This window comes from Scyliorhinus torazame, chromosome 15 (assembly GCF_047496885.1).
Source record: "Scyliorhinus torazame isolate Kashiwa2021f chromosome 15, sScyTor2.1, whole genome shotgun sequence".
Classification (NCBI taxonomy): domain Eukaryota; kingdom Metazoa; phylum Chordata; class Chondrichthyes; order Carcharhiniformes; family Scyliorhinidae; genus Scyliorhinus; species Scyliorhinus torazame.
The window spans coordinates 7,857,317-7,881,647 of record NC_092721.1 but is presented as its reverse complement, the minus strand read 5'-3'; the positions used below and the strand labels follow the sequence as shown (position 1 = coordinate 7,881,647).

General features: G+C 48.2%; 1 protein-coding gene across 7 annotated transcripts in view; it reads left to right on the top strand.

Annotated features, from left to right (window-relative positions):
* LOC140391506 (uncharacterized) overlaps positions 1–24,331 on the top strand; it is a 229,505-nt gene that overhangs the window by 203,161 nt on the left and 2,013 nt on the right. For 6 of the 7 annotated variants that reach the window (XM_072476051.1, XM_072476050.1, XM_072476049.1 and 3 more), the window contains 3 exons: positions 1,997–2,032; positions 20,001–20,144; positions 20,259–20,311. In XM_072476051.1, the coding sequence (XP_072332152.1) occupies positions 1,997–2,032; positions 20,001–20,144; positions 20,259–20,311 (233 nt within the window). The remainder of the gene's footprint in view (positions 1–1,996; positions 2,033–20,000; positions 20,145–20,258; positions 20,312–24,331) is intronic. The other variant, XM_072476047.1, reaches the window with a different exon arrangement.

The window sequence follows — 24,331 nt, the reverse complement described above, 5'->3', positions numbered from 1 at the left end:
TCCCTCAGTACTGACCCTCTGACAGTGCAGCACTCCCTCAGTACTGACCCTCTGACAGTGCAGCACTCCCTCAGTACTGACCCTCTGACAGTGCAGCTCTCCCTCAGTACTGACCCTCTGACAGTGCGGCACTCCCTCAGTACTGACCCTCTGACAGTGCAGCTCTCCCTCAGTACTGACCCTCTGACAGTGCGGCACTCCCTCAGTACTGACCCTCTGACAGTGCGGCACTCCCACAGTACTGACCCTCTGACAGTGTGGCACTCCCTTAGTACTGACCCTCTAACAGTGCAGCACTCCCTCAGTACTGACCCTCTGACAGTGCAGCACTCCCTCAGTACTGACCCTCTGACAGTGCAGCACTCCCTCAGTACTGACCCTCTGACAGTGCAGCACTCCCTCAGTACTGACCCTCTGACAGTGCAGCACTCCCTCAGTACTGACCCTCTGACAGTGCTGCACTCCCTCAGTACTGACCCTCTGACAGTGCAGCACTCCCTCAGTACTGACCCTCTGACAGTGCGGCACTCCCACAGTACTGACCCTCTGACAGTGCGGCACTCCCTCAGTACTGACCCTCTGACAGTGCAGCACTCCCTCAGTACTGACCCTCTGACAGTGCGGCACTCCCTCAGTACTGACCCTCTGACAGTGCGGCACTCCCTCAGTACTGACCCTCTGACAGTGCGGCACTCCCTCAGTACTGACCCTCTGACAGTGCGGCACTCCCTCAGTACTGACCCTCTGACAGTGCGGCACTCCCTCAGTACTGACCCTCTGACAGTGCAGCACTCCCTCAGTACTGACCCTCTGACAGTGCGGCACTCCCTCAGTACTGACCCTCTGACAGTGCGGCACTCCCTCAGTACTGACCCTCTGACAGTGCAGCACTCCGTCAGTACTGACCCTCTGACAGTGCGGCACTCCCTCAGTACTGACCCTCTGACAGTGCAGCGCTCCCTTAGTACTGACCCTCTGACAGTGCAGCACTCCCTCAGTACTGACCCTCTGACAGTGCAGCACTCCCTCTATCCAATCCCTTTATTGTTACATCAGAATGGAATCTGTATACTAAGCTTTATGACACTGAACTTTGTGATAATTAGTGTTACTCACAAGATAAGCAGACACACCTACACAATGTTGAAGTGTCTATGGGCAAGTGTCCAGATTGCTTTAGATTTTTAACCATTCAAATTTATCAACAACGGATCCTAAATTTGGGCACCGACTGCCCATGTGAATATTTGCAGCCTGTATCCTTGTTCTTTAGTTCAAGCAAACCTTCCGGTGCCCAGGTGAGGTCATGTTTTTCAATCAGGATGTTGGGGTCGCTGGTTAGGTCAGCATTTATTGCCCATCCCTAATTGCCCTATTGCCCTTCAGAAGGTGGGGGTGAGTTGCCTTCTTATACCGCTGCAGTCCATGTGTAGGTACACCCACTGTGCTGTTAGGGAGGGAGTTCCAGCATTTTCACCTCGTGACAGTGAAGGAACGGGGATATATTTCCAAGTCAGGGCGGGGAGTGACTTGGAGGGGAACCTCCAGGTGGTGGGGTTCCCAGGTATCTGCTGCTCTTGTCCTTTTAGATGGTAGTGGTCGTGGGTTTGGAAGGTGCTGCCTGAGGAACCTTGGCGAATCGCTGCAGTAGATGGTGGAGGATCTTGTAGATGTACACACGGCTGCTGCTGTGTGTAGATGGTGGAGGAAGTAATGTTTAAGGGGGTATTGATGGCAGTTTAAAGTGAATTCAGAATCGCCCTTTTCTGTTTATTTCAATTTTGGTTTTGTTTAACTTTTGCTTAACTCTCAATTAACGGCAGATGTTGTTGGGATGGACAGATGTTGCTTTTGGCAGCTTGCTTGTCTGGTTAAATGCTCAGGCTGAGATCAGGGTGTTGCAGACCTGTGCAGAGTTCGAGATAAAAATGCCACAGTTGACGTATCGGACATTTGAAGATAATCTTTTTGAATCTATGCTTATTCTTCTGTCTAGAATCAAAAGAGCACATTGATGAGAACAATTTCACTGGTGAGTCCTTAGCTGCTTTATTTTGGAAGGTGATTTTTATACTTGTGTTTACTCTTGACGACGTCACCCGAGCCAGCTTACAATGAAACAAAATGAATTGTTTGCTCATTAGGATCATCTTCTAGTTGTACATCGCTTAGTCTAAGCAATCTGGACCCTTTTGGAATGAGAATTCAATCAGTTTGCAATGAGTCTCACTTCACTCAACACTATCATTGATGTGGTGTTGGGTGCTCTGGTGCACAGATGAGCCAACACAGTTGTATGTGGTACAACTCTATTTTATTTTAACTCTTATAATACAGTTCGTTCTGGATACTCTGCACGTGCTGTCTCCCTGAGTGTGTTTGGTAACAGATCTGTCCTGGTCCTCCTCTGCAGCTAATACTGACCACCGGGGGTCGTGTCTGTGCTTTTATATCTTTCTGTCATTGGTTGTGGTGTTGTGTGTTCTGATTTGTCTGTTGGTGTGTCTATCATGATGTGTGTGTTTGAATATCATGACATCCCCCCTTTTTACAAAGATATGTGCCTACGTGGTTATAAATATAATTGTGTCGTGAGTGCATCTAAGAGTGTGTGTTGTGTACAGCGTGTGTATATGACGTAACTATTTACATGGGGCGATGTCGGGTGCGTCACACTAACAAGGTTGTACCATAACAAAACATGGATGCGAGAGAAAAAAAACTTGAACAGTGGTCCGGTCAGACGATATCTGGAACAATAAACAACAACAGGTTATAATACAGAAGTGTTTGACTTTTTGAACGTATGAACAGCGTTATAAGTCCAGTCTAATGGGTGACCGCCTCAAGAATGGGCTGGTCCTCAAGCCGGTTCAGCTGTGGAGATTTGGGGTCACACTGGTTCACCTTGGACTGTTGGAGGTGATAATGTTGCCGAAGTCTCTACTTTTCCATTTGTTGTACTTCGTGCAGTGCTTGGTTTTTCATTCGTGCAAATATAACATTCAACATCTTTGTTATTGTTGCCTTGGCTGTGGTTTGGTTCTGGTGGCGATGGAAGGGGCATGATCCGTGGCATCTCCACGAAGTCATCCTTGGGAACCAGTGGAGGATCCGGCGTGTGCGTACGGTGCAGTTGCGAGCGTGGAAGGCGGCGCAAAGCTCGCTGATTGCGCCTACGCACCAATCCATCCGCCCTGCATGCCAGGAACAAGGTGGAGTCTGTTTTCTTTTTATGTTTGTAGTGGACGGCATCTTGTAGCCGATGGGTCGTTGCCATCGAAGTAGCACCATCACTAATATCATGCAAGGCGATGACGGTGGCAGATGTGGAAGTTGGCCGAGACCGTGCACGCTGGTTCCGGCCACCTGCTGTGCCGGAAGGGCGACTCCGCAGAGAAACGTCGAAGCATGTCGCCTTGGAGAGAGAATTGTTGCTCGCATCAACGTCTGGCGATGGCGCGAATTGGTGTGTCCATCTTGGACCGCCGGTGCTGGTTGCCACTGCCGACCCAGTGGGACTGCCACGCGATCCATTCCCTGTCGCCGTGGCATCCGCCGTCACCCTGAGCGTGCCATCACCGAGGCCGCGACACTGCCCGTCCGGAGCAAGGTCTGGCGTGCGCGAATCAGAGTCGGCGCTTGGCTGCTCCCCATCTGGAGTCCGGTCTGCCTTCCGTCGATGCCCCCCGTCCGGAGTCCCAACAGGTTCACTGGAGGCAGCCGAGATTCCCTGAAGCTGCACTTCTGGAGTCGGAACATGCAGGAATGCACCAACCAGTGGAGAGGCTCGAGCCATCGAGGGTGGAAGCGGTGCGCCGCCACCACAGTCGTCAGTGGTCCCACCGTGATCGTCGAGTGCCTCGGTACGCACTAGGCGAGGTCTGTCACCTTGCACCTTTTGCATGGGAAGTGGGATGCTGTCGTCACTCGTCTCACATCCCGTGGATAGATCCTCATTAGCAGCTTGCTGTTCACTAGGGTTGGGTAAATTGTCAGAGTTTTCATCTGGTGGTGCACACCATGTCGGTGGACTGTCATTGTCTTGCCGTTGTCCTTCATTTGGGCTTTTCTTCTTTGGAATTTTAACTCTTCCCCCAGACATTGCAGAACCTTGTTTCTTACCCCCAAATTCTCCCATATGTATGGTCTCTAATATAGGATCCAATGTTTCTATCGACATTGTACTATTTTCCAAAGAACATTCCGTTTCACTTTTCTTCTCAGGTACCTCATATGTATCTTTGTCTAATGTACATGCCTTCATGGTCTCTGGGTCTGATTTTGCTGGGACTGGCATGGTCACAGTCTCTCTTTTACTGTTCTCAATTGCCCACATTATACTCCCCATACATAACTGCTTAATCACTGGGGTTAGTGTGGTACAATGGATAATCGGGTCGACCTTATCTGCATCTTCACCATTAGTGGAAAGCACACTTGGTTCACGTGAAACTGCTGTGGGTTTTAAATTCGTTATCTGGCTACTCGATGTCGGTGTCCTCAGGATTCTTGCTCCAATGTTCTGCTCATTTATCAGTGGAGTGTGTATAGGTTCAATGCAATTAATGTTCCCCTCAAGGTTTGAAGAGTCATTACTGACTAACTGCTGGTCTCCGAAGTTGGGAATATGCGGCGTTGTGTTGAAGGGAGACATTTGTCCCTGCTGTAGATATGATTCAGGTTGTGTTATTTCCATTACCTGAGGATCAATGTCTTGTCCATTTTCTCGATCCGTACTAAAACACTGGCAATTCTCAGTCTGCTCCTTGCAAGTTAAACATTCAATTAATTTCTTTAGCAAATCCTCAGCATCCTTCTGTGGCCGTGCAGCATTATTAATCTCTGTTCGGCTATAATGATCCTGAAGGTCAGCGCATAAACCTTTTTTCTTCGGGCTTGGACGAGGCGATTCCTTTGGCTTGTCTTCAGTTGGGCTTGAACAGTCTTCAGCGCTGTGCCCTTCATTGTAGCATGAGAGACCGTCATGGTCATGCTGCTGTGTAGTGGAGCATGGTAGGCTGTTATAGCCTTCTTGCTGTTCACGTGAGCATGGCAGACTTGCATCATCTGCCGCTGGTTGGTCAGGAGAGGTTGCTAGACCCTCATGGTCTTGTTCCTGCAAGGACTGCACATTGGAGTCTTGCGTTGCTTCTATCGTGGAGGCTGTCCACGAGCTCCCTGTGGAGGCTTGTGACTCTGGAGTCACTTCTTGTTCATGCAAGGACTGCGCTCTGGAGTCTTGCGTTGCTTCTATCGTGGAGGCTGTCCACAAGCTCTCTGTGGAGGCTTGTGACACTGGAGTCACTTCTTGTTCGTGCAAGGACTGCGCTCTGGAGTCTTGCGTTGCTTCTATCGTGGAGGCTGTCCACGAGCTCTCTGTGGAGGCTTGTGACACTGGAGTCACTTCTTGTTCGTGCAAGGACTGCGCTCTGGAGTCTTGCGTTGCTTCTATCGTGGAGGCTGTCCACGAGCTCTCTGTGGAGGCTTGTGACACTGGAGTCACTTCTTGTCCGTGCAAGGACTGCGCTCTGGAGTCTTGCATTTCTGCAATTGTGGAGTCTGTCCACGAGCTTGCTGTGGAAGCTTGTGACACTGGAGTCACGTCTGGTTCATGCGAGGACTGCACTCTGGAGTCTTGCATGTCTTCTTTCATAGAGTCGGGAACGTTGAGCGGGACGTGGACCACGCTCTGTGTGGCAGCAGGGCGCTCTCCGTGTGCTTGCACCGCTCCCTGTCTGTTAATGTCAGGCTGCAGCATCATCCGGTACTGATAAGTTGGAACGTCATATCTGCTGGATTGAAGATCCTCAAATCCGAAAAATGAATCCGCATCTGCGTCGGATTCAATGTGGGGGCCGCCAATGTGCAACACGAAAGGTTCGTCCGAGTCATAGTCATATAGGACCACGGAGCTATCATTGGGCTCGCGAGGTCCGGAAACACTGTAAAGATCGTCATCGAAGTATTCGAGGTCGGAATCATCGGCTTGTGCGTAGGTAACTGCTTGTCGGAGGGTTCTTCGGAGGTCAAATTCATCTCCTGGGTCAATTTGCGGCAATGTGCTGTCATTCCAGGTGAGGGAAGGTTGTTTTACAGCTTTAACAGATTTTTGTTTTTTTGATTTGGGACGTTTCCCTTTTAAATTGGATTTGGGACATTTCCCCTTTAAATTGGTGCAGTCTGGGGCCTCTGACATCCTGACGCTCGGTATGTAGCACGTAGGAAGCGACTGCGCATGCTCAGATCGCTGTTCCTTTACCGATGGCCGTTTTCTTGACTGCGCATGCGCAGCATCTCGCGCATGCGCAAACGAAACTTCCGGTTCTGCGCACTGCTCGCGCAACTGTGCTAGCGTGATACCTTTAGCAAGATGGCCGCCAACCTCGACCCAGCCCTCTCTCAGGCCCGGGATTTCGGCCTCTGGGAATTCGGGCTCCGGGATCCCAGCCACGAGGTGAGTACTGCAGCTTTTCTTACCTTTACTTGCCGATTGGATTGCGTTTTCTTCACAGTACTTGGAGAATTTGTCCAGGACTGCCTGGTAATCGTACCTTTGCTGCCTCCTGAAGAACCTGAACCTTGTGAATATTTCTCTTGCCCTTGCACCGGCGATGGTGAGGAGAAATTCAATTTTTTCGCTATCATCCAGGTCTTGGAGTTCAGCTGCCACCAGGAACAATTCGAACCATTGCCGGAATCGCCGCCAGTTTTCGCGGAGATCGCCGTAGCACTGGAGCGGCTGCGGAACCGGGAGCGCTATCATCTTGCCTGGGCACTGCTGGTTGTCTGTGTACACTGAGGTATGCCGGCAGGTATCGATCCACTCCTGTACCATGTGGTGTTGGGTGCTCTGGTGCACAGATGAGCCAACACAGTTGTATGTGGTACAACTCTATTTTATTTCAACTCTCATAATACAGTTCGTTCTGGATACTCTGCACGTGCTGTCTCCCTGAGTGTGTTTGGTAACAGATCTGTCCTGGTCCTCCTCTGCAGCTAATACTGACCACCGGGGGTCGTGTCTGTGCTTTTATATCTTTCTGTCATTGGTTGTGGTGTTGTGTGTTCTGATTTGTCTGTTGGTGTGTCTATCATGATGTGTGTGTTTGAATATCATGACAATTGACACAAACACGGCCTTTATTGTTATTGGCTGGCTGTTCTGCTGCTCAGCAACTTGACAGTAATCTGCGGCAGAATTCCTCCTCATTGGAAAGGAAGCCGGAATACCGAAGGATGGAGGTTGCGCTGCAATTTACATGGAGCTTTGATATGATCTCATCTGGGATGACAGTGTTCCCCGCTGGACTCCTCGCCTCCAGGGGGTATTTATTGATCTGAGACGAAATGCAGCACAGATTAATCCGAATGATAACAGGACTGAAAGACTTCTATCCCCACACCTTGGAGCATGGAAGATGAAGGGCATTCTCACTGACGTGCTTAGATGATTAAAGGGTTCGATTTGATCGCCAGAGAGAAACTGAAGGGTGGATCACTAGAGGCAGCTCCGTTCTGATCAATGCTGATCTTCCTTTGCAGTGCCAACCTGCCATGGGATTTGAACCCATGCCCCTCGATCCTCAGCCAGTCCAGTGACATTACCACAGCACCACCCTCCCTCTGGTGCTGGGAATCTGGAACTAGGGGCCGAAGAGTCAGAGAGTTTTACAGCAGAGAAAAGGGCCCTTCGGCCCACCCTGTCCATACCAGCCCTCAAGCACCTATCTATTCTAACCCCATTTCCCAGCATTGGGCCTGTAGCCTTGTCTGCTGGGGCATTTCAAGTTCTCATCTAAATACTTCTTAAATGTTGCGAGGGTTTCCGCCTCTATTACCCTTTCAGGCAGCGAGTCCCAGACTCCCACCTCTGGGTGGAAAATACTTTCCTCAAATCCCCTCGAAGCCTTCTGTCCCTTACCTTAAATCTGTTATTGACCCCTCCGCTAAGGGGAAAAGTTCCTTCCTATCCATCCCATCCGTGTCCCTCATAATTTTATGTACCTCAATCAGGTCCCCCCTCAGCCTTCTCTGCTCCAGGGAAAACAACCCCAGCCTAACCAGCCTCTCTTGGCAGCTGAAACGCTCCAGAGTCACAGAATACTACAGTGCGGAAGAGGCCCTCCGGCCCATCGAGCCTGTACTGCCGCGTGAAAGGCCCCTGACCTGTCTACCTAATCCCACTTGCCAGCACTTGGTCCATAGCCTCGAATGTTGTGACATGCCAAGTACTCATCCTGGTACTTTGTAAAGGATGTGAGGCAACCCACCTCTGCCCCCCTCCCAGGCAGCGCGTTCCAGACCCGCCTCTACCCCCCTCCCAGGCCGTACGTTCCAGACCCTCACCACCCTCTGGGCAAAAAGGGTTTCCTCAAATCCCCCCTAAACCTCCTGCCCCTCACCTTGAACTTGTGTCCCCCTCGTGACTGACCCTTCAACTGAGGGTAACAGCTGCTCCCTATCCACCCTGTCCATGCCCCTCATAATCTTGTCCACCTCGATCAGGTCGTCCCTCAGTCTTCTCTGCTCCAGAGAAAACAACCCCAGCCTATCCAACCTCTCGTCAGAACTGAAATGTTCCATCCCAGGCAACATCCCGGTGAATTTCCTCTGCACCCCCTCCAGTGCAATCACATCCTTCCTATAATGTGGCGACCAGAATTGCACACAGTGCTCCAGCTGTGGGCCATGATTCAGTAGAAATCTGGAACCCTATCCCCCCCGAACAGCTGCTGCGGTTCATTGGGGACGGTGGGTGGGGGGGGGAGCGGGGTGAAATTACAATTTCCAAATTAAGTTTGATAGATTTTTCTGGGTGAGGGGTTACAGAAATAAGGCAAGTAGATGGAGCTAAAATACAGATCAGACATGATCTAATTGAATGGTGGAACATGGTCAAGGACATGAATGGGATCCTCCTCTTCCTTTCCCGATGTTTCTGTCAGATTGTAACATTTCTCTGTGGTGATATGTTGGTGAATTGCGACTTCCAACCAGTTGGTGGCGTCAGACCTTGGTCCTGTGACGTGGGACACCGGGCAGTTGGTGATAGGTCGAACAACAGGACAGTCGCACTTAGGGTAGCTCCCAAGTAACATTGTCTATATATATATTCATTTCTGTTAGTTGCCTTTCCACGTGTTGACAATAAAACATTGTGTGAGTGAAACACATTCATGTTGTGTGTGCATCCTAATGAACGGTGACATCACAGAACACAACATGGTACCAGGTGGTTCTGAACATTTAAAGGTGACTGCAGAAAAGACGAAGTAAAACCGGCCGAAGAACGGAACAAAAAGAAGAATCTTCACTTCACCGACCCGGTGAACTGCAGCTAACTGCGACTCGGTGCAGCGAAAGGCAGTGAAGCTCGAGATGGAAGGTTTAAAGGCACCCCAACAGCTTCAAGTCTCGGATAACGTCGCTGAAAACTGGCGTGTTTATAAACAGCAGTTTGAACTCTATGTCTTGGCCCTTGGCCTCCAGGTGCAGTCTGACGAGAGGCGCAGTCTGACGAGAGGCGCACTGCATTGCTGCTCACGGTAGCAGGTCCTCAAGCAATTGCAATCTACAATACCTTCGCTTTTGATAGCGACGAGGAAAGCAGGAGATACGACGAGGTGATAGATCATGTCAATCGGCACTGCTCACCGAAAAAGAACAAAATGTTTCAAAGATACCTCTTTCGTACGTGCACCAAGAAAACCGATGAATCGTTTGACAGTTATGCGACAGATTTAAGGTTGAAGGCCCAATCTTACAATTTTGGTCATCTACATTCTTCAATGATCCGGGACCAAATAGTTTTTGACACATCAAATAATGGGCTCCTTGAGAGATTCCTGCATGAAGACGGCCTCACGGTCGAAGATGCTAACAAAATATGCCAGGCGAGTGAGGTGGCTGCGCAGAGACCATGTACGTTCAGTTTTAAAAATGTTGGTGCTAGTCCCAAAGAAGACGCTGGTGCCATAATCACTGTGGCGCAGCAGAAAAAGAAATGTGCTCTCAGCGCGGCAGCCATTTTGGAAGCAATGTCATGCCGTTAAATAAGAAGCGTGGTCTTGATGCCGGCGGCCATTTTAGGCGGCTGACCAGAGCCGCCATTTTGTGCGGCAACAGACATCTGGCACAACAATGTCCTGCACTGGGGTAAGTGTGTTACCAGTGTGGCCGGATGGGTCATTTTGAAAGGCGATGCACCACACGCTCGCCGCTTGACTGGAGTGAGTGTGGGTGCAGATTCAAGCAACGAAGGCCGGGCTGATGTGCACCTGACCTCAGAAAGGGACACAAAGGGTTCGACTGGCCAAAATAAAACATCAGCTCTCACCATCTGCAGTCACAATGGCGCAAATGAGGGGACCATCGAGGACAGATGGGTGATCCCATTACTGATTAATGGAATGTTGATTAACTGTGAGCTTGACATGGGAGCAATGGCTAACCTGCTCCCACTGTCAGCAGTGGAGCGTCTCAAAGTCAAATCTACAATGGTTCCACGGGCGGTAATCCTGAAGGAGTCAAATGGGCCTCAGATCACAACCTGAGGAGCATGTGAGCTCGAAGTCATGGTCAAGGACAGAACCCGCAGAATAATGTTCTCCATAGTGGAAACGGACCACGATTCGCACATTGAAGTGGCGGCCTGTGAACAGCTTGGGCTGGGCAAACAGGTGTATATGACGGATAACATGGCACCCCGCCAACGTATCTCTGCGGAGTCCATCACGAAGCAATTTCCGGAGGTGTTTTAAGTATTTGGCACTTTGCCGTTCACCTATTGTATCCAGCTGAAGGAGCATGAGGAGACGGTTGTGCACGCGCCCAGATGTGTACCGGCTCCGCTGAGGGACAAGCTGAAGGCTGATCTGCAAAGAATGACAGATCTGGGAATCATCAGGCGCACTGAGGAGCCCACCGACTGGGTCAACTCCATGGTGTGCGTGAAAAAGGAATGGTGACCTGAGGATATGTATTGACCCCAAGGATCTCAACCTAAGTATAAAAAGGGAGCATTACCCGATCCTGAAGAGGAAAGAGATAGCGTGTAAAATGGGAGGAGCGACCTGTTTCAGCAAGCTGGATGTGTGGCAAGGCTTCTGGCAGCTGAAGCTCAACAAAGGGGCGATATTTAAATGTGCGCAGTGTACGGAACAAGGTAGATGAGCTTGTGGCCCAGATTGTGACTGGCAGGTATGATGTGGTAGGCATCACAGAGACGTGGTTGCAGGGGGTTCAGGACTGGCATTTAAACATCCAGGGATTCACAACCTATCGAAAAGACAGAGAGGTGGGCAGAGGGGGCGAGGTTAACTTGTTAATTAGGAATGAAATTAAATCAATAGCACTAAACGACATAGGGTCAGATGATGTGGAGTCTGTGTGGGTAGAGTTGAGGAACCACAAAGGCAAAAAAACCATAATGGGAGTTATGTACAGGCCTCCTAACAGTGGTCAGGACCGGGGGCACAAAATGCACCACGAAATAGAAAGTGCATGTCAGAAAGGCAAGGTCACAGTGGTCATGGGGGACTTCAATATGCAGGTGGACTGGGTAAATAATGCTGCCAGTGGATCCAAGGAAAAGAAATTCATTGAATGTTTACAGGAGGGCTTTTTGGAACAGCTTGTGATGGAGCCCACAAGGGGACAGGCCATTCTGGACTTAGTGTTATGTAATGAGCCAGACTTGATTAAAGATCTTAAAGTAAGGGAGGGCTTAGGAGGCAGTGATCATAATATGGTCGAATTCAATCTCCAATTTGAAAGAAAGAAGGTAGAATCAGATGTAAAGGTGTTACAGTTAAATAAAGGTAACTACAGGGGCATGAGGGAGGAACTGACGAAAATCGACTGGGAGCAGAGCCTAATGGGAAAGACAGTAGAACAGCAATGGCAGGAGTTTCTGGGAGTAATTGAGGACACAGTACAGAGGTTCATCCCAAAGAAAAGAAAGGTTATCAGAGGGGGGATTAGGCAGCCATGGCTGACAAAGGAAGTTAGGGAATGCATCAAAGCAAAAGAGAAAGCCTATAATGTGGCAAAGAGTAGTGGGAAGTCAGAAGATTGGGAAGGCTACAAAAACAAACAGAGGATAACAAAGAGAGAGATAAGGAAAGAGAGGATCAAATATGAAGGTAGGCTAGCCAGTAACATTAGGAATGATAGTAAAAGTTTCTTTAAATACATTAAAAACAAACGGGAGGCAAAAGTTGACATTGGGCCGCTCCAAAATGACGCTGGTAATTTTGTGATGGGAGACAAGGAAATAGCTGAGGAACTGAATAAGTACTTTGCGTCAGTCTTCACAGTAGAAGACATGAGTGATATCCCAACAATTCAGGAGAGTCAGGGGGCAGAGTTGAATATGGCAGCCATCACAAAGGAGAAAGTGCTAGATAAACTAAGAGGTCTAAAAATTGATAAATCCCCGGGCCCAGATGGGCTACATCCTAGAGTTCTAAAGGAGATAGCTGAAGAAATAGTGGAGGCGTTAGTTATGATCTTTCAAAAGTCACTGGAGTCAGGGAAAGTCCCAGAGGATTGGAAAATCGCTGTTGTAACCCCCCTGTTCAAGAAGGGAACAAGGAAAAAGATGGAAAATTATAGGCCAATTAGCCTAACCTCGGTTGTTGGCAAGATTCTAGAATCCATTGTAAAGGATGAGATTTCTAAATTCTTGGAAGTGCAGGGTCGGATTAGGACAAGTCAGCATGGATTTAGTAAGGGGAGGTCGTGCCTGACAAACCTGTTAGAGTTCTTTGAAGAGATAACAAATAGGTTAGACCAAGGAGAGCCAATGGATGTTATCTATCTTGACTTCCAAAAGGCCTTTGATAAGGTGCCTCACGGGAGACTGCTGTGTAAAATAAGGGCCCATGGTATTCGAGGCAAGGTACTAACATGGATTGACGATTGGCTGTCAGGCAGAAGGCAGAGAGTTGGGATAAAAGGTTCTTTTTCGGAATGGCAACCGGTGACGAGTGGTGTCCCGCAGGGTTCAGTGTTGGATTCAGCTGTTCTCTTTATATATTAACGATCTAGATGACAGGACTGGGGGCATTCTGGCTAAGTTTGCCGATGATACAAAGATAGGTGGAGGGGCAGGTAGTATGGAGGAGGTGGGGAGGCTGCAGAAAGATTTAGACAGTTCAGGAGAGTGGTCCAAGAAATGGCTGATGAAATTCAACGTGGGCAAGTGCGAGGTCTTGCACTTTGGAAAAAAGAATAGAGGCATGGACTATTTTCTAAACGGTGACAAAATTCATAATGCTGAAGTGCAAAGGGACTTGGGAGTCCTTGTTCAGGATTCTCTAAAGGTAAACTTGCAGGTTGAGTCCGTAATTAAGAAAGCAAATGCAATATTGTCATTCATCTCAAGAGGCTTGGAATATAAAAGCAGGGATGTACTTCTGAAGCTTTATAAAGCATTAGTTAGGCCCCATTTAGAATACTGTGAGCAATTTTGGGCCCCACACCTCAGGAAGGACATACTGGCACTGGAGCGGGTCCAGCGGAGATTCACACGGATGATCCCAGGAATGGTAGGCCTAATATACGATGAACGTCTGAGGATCCTGGGATTATATTCATTGGAGTTTAGGAGGTTGAGCGGAGATCTAATAGAAACTTACAAGATAATGAATGGCTTAGATAGGGTGGACGTAGGGAAGTTGTTTCCATTAGCAGGGGAGACTAGGACCCGGGGGCACAGCCTTAGAATAAAAGGGAGTCACTTTAGAACAGAAATGAGGAGAAATTTCTTCAGCCAGAGAGTGGTGGGTCTGTGGAATTCATTGCCACAGAGGGCGGTGGAGGCAAGGACGTTGAGTGTCTTTAAGACAGAAGTTGATAAATTCTTGATTTCTCGAGGAATTAAGGGCTATGGAGAGAGAGCGGGTAAATGGAGTTGAAATCAGCCATGATTGAATGGTGGAGTGGACTCGATGGGCCGAATGACCTTACTTCCACTCCTAGGTCTAATGCGAGCACAAGGTTGTGTACGTTGAACGCACCTCCGGGGTTGCTATTGCTTCCTGCAAATGCCGTTCAGCATAATTTCGGCATCGGAAATTTTCCATCGTGCCATGGAGCACATAGTTGAAGGATTACCAGGCTTCCGGGTCTACGTTGATGGCATCATCACCTGGGGGACCACACGTGAAGGACATGATGAAAGGCAGCTGCAAGTCCGACAAAGGAATAAAAAAAATAGCCTCAAGTAAATCAGACCAAGTGCCAAATCGGGGTGGATACCATCGCATTCTTAGGAGACAGGTTATCGGCAAAATGTGTATAGCCGGATGGTGAAAAAAATCAAGGCCATTCTAACGATGCCAAAGCCCACAGACAAAAGAGGCGTCCGGAATAAGGTGGGTGAACCTGCAGGGTTGGGACCTGGGACTTCGATGTTGTGGCCATTTCGGAGACATGGGCCGGGATTCTCCCCTACCCGGCGGGGCGGGGGGTCCCGGCGGGATGGAGTGGCGTGAACCACACCGGCATCGGGCCGCCCCAAAGGTGCGGAATTCTCCGCACGTTTAGGGGCCAAGCCCTCACCTTGAGGGGCTAGGCCCGCGCTGGAGTGATTTCCGCCCCGCTGGCTGGCGGGAAAGGCCTTTGGCGCCACGCCAGCCGGCGGCGAAAGGATTTCGGCGAGCGACGCACGCGCGGGAGCGTCAGCGGCTGCTGCCGTCATCCTGCGCATGCGCAGTAGAGGGGGTCTCTTCCGCCTCCACCATGGCGAAGGCGGAAGAAAAAGTGTGCTCCCACGGCACAGGCCCGCCCACCGATCGGTGAGAGCCGATCGCGGGCCAGGCCACCGTGGGAGCACCCCCCGGGGCCAGATCCCGGAGCCTGCAGGTGCCGCCTTGTCCCGCCGGTAAGGTAGATGGATCAATCCACGCCGGCTGACGAGGGTTGACAGCGACTGGACTTCGGCCCATCGCGGGCTGGAGAATCGCTGGGGGGAACCCGCCGACCGGCGCGGCGTGATTCCCGCCTCCGACGAATCTCTGGTGGCGGAGAATTCGGGACACGGCGGGGGCGGGATTCACGCCAGCTACCGGCGATTCTCCACGGATAGAGCAGGGACAGGAATGGTTGTTGCAGGTGCCGGGGTTTAGATATTTCAGTAAGCTCAGGGAAGGTGGTAAAAGAGGGGGAGGGGTGGCATTGTTAGTCAAGGACAGTATTACGGTAGCAGAAAGGACATTTGATGAGGACTCGTCGACTGAGGTAGTATGGGCTGAGGTTAGAAACAGGAATGGAGAGGTCACCCAGTTAGGGGTTCTCTATAGGCCTCCGAAAAGTTCCAGAGATGTAGAGGAAAGGATTGCAAAGATGATTCTGGATAGGAGTGAAAGCAACAGGGTAGTTGTGGGGGACTTTAACTTTCCAAATATTGACTGGAAACGCTACAGTTCGAGTACTTTAGATGGGTTTGTTTTTGTCCAATGTGTGCAGGAGGGTTTCCTGACACAGTATGTAGATAGGCCAACGAGAGGCGAGGCCATATTGGATTTGGTACTGGGTAATGAACCAGGACAGGTGTTAGATTTGGAGGTAGGTGAGCACTTTGGTGATAGTGACCACAATTCGATTACGTTTACTTTAGTGATGGAAAGGGATAGGTATATACCGCAGGGCAAGAGTTATATCTGGGGGAAAGGCAATTATGATGTGATGAGGCAAGACTTAGGATGCATCGGATGGAGAGGAAAACTGCAGGGGATGGGCACAATGGAAATGTGGAGCTTGTTCAAGGAACAGCTACTGCGTGTCCTTGATAAGTATGTACCTGTCAGGCAGGGAGGAAATGGTCGAGCAAGGGAACCGTGGTTTACTAAAGCAGTCAAAACACTTGTCAAGAGGAAGGAGGCTTATGTAAAGATGAGACATGAAGGTTCAGTTAGGGCGCTCGAGAGTTACACGTTAGCTAGGAAGGACCTAAAGAGAGAGCTAAGAAGAGCCAGGAGGGGACATGAGAAGTCTTTGGCAGGTAGGGTCAAGGATAATCCTAAAGCTTTCTATAGATATGTCAGGAATAAACGAATGACTAGGGTAAGAGTAGGGCCAGTCAAGGACAGTAGTGGGAAGTTGTGCTTGGAGTCCGAGGAGATAGGAGAGGTGCTAAATTAATATTTTTCATCAGTATTCACACAGGAAAAAGACAATGTTGTCGAGGAGAATGCAGAGATTCAAGCTACTAGACTAGAAGGGCTTGAGGTTCTTAAGGAGGAGGTGTTAGCAATTCTGGAAAGTGTGAAAATAGATAAGTCCCCTGGGCCGGATGGGATTTATCCTAGGATTCTCTGGGAAGCTCGGGAAGAGATTGCTGAGCATTTAGCTTTGATCTTTAAGTCATCTTTGTCTACAGGAATAGTGCCAGAAGACTGGAGGATAGCAAATGTTGTCCCCTTGTTCAAGAAGGGGAGTAGCGACAACCCCGGTAACTATAGACCAGTGAGCCTTACTTCTGTTGTGGGCAAAATCTTGGAACGGTTTATAAGAGATAGGATGTATAATCATCTGGAAAGGAATAATTTGATTAGAGATAGTCAACACGGTTTTGTGAAGGGTAGGTCGTGCCTCACAAACCTTATTGAGTTCTTTGAGAAGGTGACCAAACAGGTGGATGAGGGTAAAGCAGTTGATGTGGTGTATATGGATTTCAGGAAAGCGTTTGATAAGGTTCCCCACGGTAGGCTACTGCAGAAAATACGGAGGCATGGGATTCAGGGTGATTCAGCAGTTTGGATCAAAAATTGGCTAGCTGGAAGAAGACAAAGGGTGGTGGTTGATGGGAAATGTTCAGACTGGAGTCCAGTTACTAGTGGTGTACCACAAGGATCTGTTTTGGGGCCATTGCTGTTTGTCATTTTTATAAATGACCTGGAAGAGGGCGTAGAAGGATGGGTGAGTAAATTTGTAGATGACACTAAAGTCGGTGGAGTTATGGACAGTGCGGAAGGATGTTACAAGTTACAGGGGGACATAGATAAGCTGCAGCGCTGGGCTGAGAGGTGGCAAATGGAGTTTAATGCAGAAAAGTGTGAGGTGATTCATTTTGGAAGGAATAACAGGAAGACAGAGTACTGGGCTAATGGTAGGATTCTTGGCAGTGTGGATGAGCAGAGAGATCTCGGTGTCCATGTACATAGATCCCTGAAAGTTGCCACCCAGGTTGAGACGGTTGTTAAGAAGGCGTACGGTGTGTTAGCTTTTATTGGTAGAGGGATTGAGTTTCGGAGCCATGAGGTCATGTTGCAGCTGTACAAAACTCTGGTGCAGCCGCATTTGGAGTATTGCGTGCAATTCTGGTCGCCGCATTATCGGAAGGATGTGGAAGTATTGGAAAGGGTGCAGAGGAGATTTACCAGAATGTTGCCTGGTGTGGAGGGAAGATCTTATGAGGAAAGGCTGAGGGACTTGAGGCTGTTTTCATTAGAGAGAAGAAGGTTGAGAGGTGACTTAATTGAGGCATACAAGATGATCAGAGGATTGGATAGGGTGGACAATGAGAGCCTTTTTCCTCGGATGGTGATGTCTAGCACGAGGGGACATAGCTTTAAATTGAGGGGAGATAGATATAGGACAGATGTCAGAGGTAGGTTCTTTACTCCGAGAGTAGTAAGGGTGTGGAATGCCCTGCCTGCAACAGTAGTGGACTCGCCAACACTAAGGGTATTCAAATGGTCTTTGGATAGACATATGGACGATAAGGGAATAGTGTAGATGGGCTTTAGAGTGGTTTCACAGGTCGGCGCAACATCGAGGGCCGAAGGGCCTGTACTGCGCTGTTATGTTCTATGTTCTATGTACGCGTACTCGGCAAAAAACCTTGTGGGCAAATTTATTCCCAACCTGGCCTCAAAAACGTCCCACTTGCGAGATTCAATCAAGCAAGATGCAGTTTTCAACTGGACACCCAAGCAAGAGCAGGAGTGGCAGCCGCTGCAAATCTCGCGTAAAGCAGCGCCAATCCGTGCTTTCTTTGACCCAACAAAAAAGACGCAAGTGTCTCAGGATGCAATGATTCTGCAGCAGGGTGCAGACGACAGCTGGCTGCCGGTGGCACATACCTCGAGGGCAATGACTGAAACCGAGTGCAGGCATGCGCAGATCGAAAAGGAATGCCTAGGGCTGGTCCTGGGTCATCTCGGAGGATGGTTCGGTCCTACAAAGGAACCAAAGGGCGTTACTAAAAGTGCCACGGCCCTTGGTGTTGAATCCAGTGGGAGAGCTGGTGTGCAACACCAAATCTGAGGAAGACATGACACACACCATGGAGCCAGTGATCAATAAAGAAACCGTAGCTGGAAATGTAGTACGAACAGAGACACCAGCACCAGAAGAAGGTGGGGCATGTTCACTGAGTCAGCCAATACTCAGAGTGTCAAGCAGATTGCAGTACAAGCCGGATAGACTGAACTTCTAACAATTTGTGTTTAAAACCATCATGCCTTTGTACATATCAATATAAACAATGTTTCTGTTCATTGTAAATAATGTTTTTGTATATAAATGTTGACACCTCCAAAGAAAGGGGGATGTGGTGATATGTTGGTGAATGATACTGTACATAATTTGTACTGCGACCTCCAACCAGTTGGTGGCGTCATACCTTGGTCCTGTGACGTGGGACACCGGGCAGTTGGTGACAGGTCGTACAACAGGACAGTCGCACGTAGAGTATCTCCCAAGTAACTTTGTCTATATATATATTCATTTCTGTTAGTTGCCTTTCCATGTGTTTGACAATAAAACATTGTGCTAGTTAAACACATTCATGTTGTGTGTGCTTCCTAATGAACGGTGACATCACTGAACACAACATTCCTGCTTTGAGAAAAGTTAAGAGCAATGAATCTGAACAGTTCTTGGACAAGACCTCAGCTCAAGCAGAGATAGATCTGATGCTCCTTTGCAAGTTAGCACCTTGGTATTTTCAGCCCATTGAGGTTCTGCAGTGAGAGAACCTCAGACTAGATCCTCCCCAAATGAGCCATTTTTAACGAATGTACAAAATCACACAGCTGCTAACTCCACAGTAAAGTCCCGTGCAACTGTCCGTGCTGAAATAACCAGTCTGCTGAAATAACCGGTCTGCTGAAATCACTGGTCTGCTGAAATCACTGGTCTGCTGAAATCACCGGTCTGCTGAAATCACTGGTCTGCTGAAATCACCGGTCTGCTGAAATCACTGGTCTGCTGAAATCACCGGTCTGCTGAAATCACCGGTCTGCTGAAATCACTGGTCTGCTGAAATCACTGGTCTGCTGAAATCACTGGTCTGCTGAAATCACCGGTCTGCTGAAATCACTGGTCTGCTGAAATCACCGGTCTGCTGAAATCACCGGTCTGCTGAAATCACCAGTCTGCTGAAATCACCGGTCTGCTGAAATCACCAGTCTGCTGAAATCACCGGTCTGCTGAAATCACCGGGCTGCTGAAATCACCGGTCTGCTGAAATCACCGGTCTGCTGAAATCACCGGTCTGCTGAAATCACCGGTCTGCTGAAATCACCGGGCTGCTGAAATAACCAGTCTACTGAAGATAAACAGTGTGGCTCCGTGGGTAATCCCGGGTGGGCAGAGAAGGTCCCATGCACGCTACTTTGAACAGGAGCAGGGGGAGCTCTCCCTGGTGTCCTGGCCAATGTTTTACCCTCAACCGAAACCGAATAACAGATGATACAGTCATTGTCGCATTGCTGATTGCGGGATCTTGCTGTGCACAAATTGGCTGCAGTGTCTCCTACATCATAACGGTAATTCCACGTTAAAAGCACTTCATTGACTGCGAAGCACTTTGAGACACCCTGAGGTTTATGAAAGGCGTCGTATCAATGTCAGGCATTATTTCCTGGTGACAATATTTTTAAATGTTACTGGGGGTGAGGGGAGTTGGGGGAATGGTGCACAGTATTTGTCTCCTCAGCTTGTACGTAACCTGTCAGCTATAAACTCTGTACGTTTTGTGTCTACAGAGACCTCTGCAAACTCCACAATGAAGACACAAAATCCTCTCAGTACCCCGATTTGGATTTTTTACAGTATTATTGTCATGGGAATTTTGGGCACTGTCCTATTCCTTGTGCTGATCACATATTTCTGCATCAGAAACTTTAATGGTGAGAATTCCAGTCCAATCAATACCATCACAATTTTCATTTAATAACAACCTTATTTTCAAATACATTTCTTCTGCCATTGCTACATAATCAGTTTATTCGTCATTTTCCTAGAACCTGGAGGAACGGGAGAACCCGTTGATAGCTGTGGGAGGCATGAATGTCACGTGAGTCTGCATTTTTTCATTATTTCACTCGCATTAGAAATAATGTAGAGCTGACTCTCTTCCTTCTCTAATACGCCTCAAGCACTTAATTATAGAACCACACCACACAGAAAAAGGCCAGTTGGCCCATAGTGCTTTGTGCTGGCTCGATAAAGGATCTATCCGGGTGGTCTCACTATCCCGCTCTTTCCCCACAGCTCTATGATCCTCTGAGGTCTCTGCGCTTCTCCAATTAGCCCCAACACATCTCGATTTGAATCACTCCACCACTGGTGGCCTTCAGCTGTCTGGGCCCTAAGCTCTGAAATTTCCTCCCTCAACCTCTCCATCTCTCTGACTAGCCTTCTTTCAGACACTGTTTAAAATCTGCCTCCTTGACCAAGCTTACAGTCATTGTGCTAATGTCCCCTTATGTGATTCAGTGTCAAGTGATAATTCTCCAGTGAAACACTTTGGGATGTGTTGCTCCATGGGAGGTTCTGTATAAATGGAAGCTGTTGGTGTCAGCCCTCCAAGCTCTTCCATTTCAAGCATTTACCCAATTTTCTTTTGAAACTTACTATTGAATCTGTTTCCGCCGCCCTTTCAGGCAATGCGTCCCAGATCACAACAGCCCATGGCATCAAAAGTTTCCCCTCATCTCCCTGCTAGCTTTATGTGCCAATTAACTTAAATTTGGATCCTCTGATTAGCAACACTCCCCTTAACCTCCTCCGCTCTAAGGAGTACAACCCAGTTTCCCCAGTCCCTCCACATTAACTGAAGACCATCATCCCTGGGAACAGTCTCGTCAATCTCCTCTGCATCGCCTCGGAGCCTCTCGCTCTCCCTGTCTCGGAGTTGTCCTGTGGCACCACAGCTCCCTGCCAACTGTTGTTGCTTCAGGATAGAGTGACAGGCCCCCTCTAGAATAGAGAAGGGGTGACCTGATAGGGATCTTTAAATCAGGAATGATCTCTGAATGATACATGTACTTTAAATGTTTCCACGTATGGGAGACTCCAAAGCTAGGGACCATAAATGTGAGGGAGTCACTAATAAATCCAGTCAGGAATACAGGAGAAACTCATTCCCCAGACAGAGTGGTGAGAATGTGGAACTCGCTCCCACAGGGAGTGGTTGAGATGAATAGTAAGGGGAAGTCAAGGGGGGGCTGGATAACCACATGAGAGGGAAAGGAATAGAAGGAAATGCTGATAGGGTGAGGTAAAGGGAGGATAGGAGGAGGCGCTTGTGGAAAATAAACATAATTGGGTTGAATTGTCAGTTCCAATGTTGTAAATTTTATGTACAAAATGTAAAGAAAGGGACTGTCAGCGGGTAGTTTAGTTTAATAGTTTTCAATCAGCTTAATTCAATTAACGTTGATCTTGAGTGACTCTTATATGTGAAGAGGAATGTGGTATGTATGCATCATTTATTTCCCAGTGTGAGATATTCCCGTTTAGTACAACGATGATCAAGAAGGTGTGAGACTATTAAAGATTTAGAAGACTATAAAAGGATATTTATCCTAAAACAGAGACCAGTTTGGGGCTACCTCAAGCTAAACCCTCATTCAGCATTGCTTAACTAATTTGTGAATATTTATACTTCAAACAAATAATCATTATAAAATTTATTTCCAGTTCCATCGCTGTAGATCTGAGGCCGGAAATTGAGGGAGATTCAGCAGAGTACATCTTTCAGGTCTTTTATAGGCGCCTTTAGCCATTTAGATACTTAGTTTAACCTTATTCATAGGTTTTGTTGTTTTGGTAAAACTTTAGTCGAGTCTGACTCACGCAGCAGCTGCTGAAGGCGGAATTAAGAATTTCAGGTCCAATTTTCATTTGAGGAATGAAACTTAAAGACTGGCTCCGACAATGAGAAGCACAAATTAATGATAATTACAAAAAGAATTGATGGGGACATTTTCCAAAAGTGGCTTTACTCACAGAGTCATGAGGATGACTCAAAAACAGTGTCTTACCCACTGTCACCAGACTCCTAAATGACCCTCTTATGGACTGACCTCATTAACACTACACCCTGTATGCTTCACCCGATGCCAGTGCTTATGTAGTTACATTGTATACCTTGTGTTGCCCTATTATGTATTTTCTTTTATTCCCTATTCCCTTTTCTTCTCATGTACTTAATAATCTGTTGAGCTGCTCGCAGAAAAATACTTTTCACTGTACCTCGGTACACGTAACAATAAACAAATCCGATCCAATCCAATTCAGTCCAATGTGGAAATCTCACTCACTAACTACAGCTGAAGCAGACTTGAAAATCTAAGTGAATGGACAGGGAGGGCATGTGCACGATTAGACTGGGTCGGATATTAAAGGCTGCGGGGAGTGAGGGGGATCTGGGGCAGCACGGTGGCGGTGGTTAGCACTGCTGCCTCATGGCGCTGTGGTCCCAGGTTCGATCCCAGCTCTGGGTCACTGTCCGTGTGGAGTTTGCACATTCTCCCCGTGTTTGCGTGGGTTTCGCCCCCACAACCCAAAGGTGTGCAGGGTAGGTGGACTGGTCACGCTAAATTGCCCCCTAATTTGGAAAAGATGAATTGGGTACTCTAAATTTGGGCGGCACAGTAGCACAGTGGTTAGCTCTGTGGCTTCACAGCTCCAGAGTCCTGGGTTCAATTCCGGCTTGGGTCACTGTCTGTGCGGAGTCTGCACGTTCTCCCCGTGTGTGCGTGGGTTTCCTCCGGGTGCTCCGGTTTCCTCCCACAGTCCAAAGATGTGCAGGTTAGGAAGTTTGGCCATGCTAAGTTGCCCTTAGTGTCCAAAAAAGGTGAGGTGGGGTTACTGGGTTACAGTGGAGGTGTGGACTTAGGTAGGGTGCCCTATCCAAGGGCCGGTGCAGACTCGATGGGCTGAATGGCCTCCTTCTTCACTGTAAATTTGATGGCCATAGGCTGCTTTCTCCTTTCAGTAGGGGAGCTTACTGGTGGTGATTTAACCTGAGGGTTACCAATCCTCAGGTGAGAGGGACAAGGTCATGAATACCCTCAGCCAGTACGGGGATTGAACCCACACTGCTGGCCTCGCTCTGCATCACACACCCCAGCTGTCCAACCAACTGAGCTAAACCGGCTAGTGACAACCAACATCAATAGAAACACACGATCTGGTGGTTAGTTATCACATTGCAGTTTGCGGGATCTTGCTATGCACAAAGTTGGCTATTACATTTCCATCATTAGCTGTAAAACACTTCAGTACATTCTGACATGATGAGAGGCGACATGTAAATGCAGAGTCTTTTTCATCAAGTCTATCTACAGCAAAAAAAAAGATGGAAGGTTGTAAGGTTGAGAATGGACATAAGTCATTAGCAACCGGTTACTGGGTGCATCTCTGTTCCTGAAATTATCTCTTCTGCAAATGACTCCTTGTCGTGTTCAATTAAATGTTTCATGTGCATACAAACATCCAAATTATGACCAGGAGGAGGCCATTCGGCCCCTCGAGCCTGCTCCGCCATTCAATAAGACCATGGCTGATCTAATTTGAACTTCAGCTCCACATTCGTGCCAACACCCGATACCCTTTCACCCACTTATTCATCAATATCTACCTCTGCCTCAAAAATATTCAAAGAATCGGCCAATGTCCAATATACAATAGTTACCACAGAAACTTGGTTCTCTCCATTTGTGTATTAGGAGTAAATAGCATTGCAGATATTGTTATGGGTCAGGGCTCAGAAACTCCAAAGTATGTTATGAAGTCCACCTGACCTACAACCTTTGTATTGAATTTGGCTAGGATGAGCACAGGAGCCTTCCCTTCAGGTGTGATTTAACAGTCTTCCCAGACACTTTAATCAAAACAAGCTTTATTATAAGAACTTAGTTAACATATATATAAACACACAACAAGAACTTTTATCAATTATAAACCTAAAGACACCACACAGCTACACTAATCTATGTATAATACGTAATGAATTCCCCCTTAACTGTTACAATTCAAAAACAAAATCCCATAAACCAATAACCCCTTTCCAAGGGCGTGGCCCAGC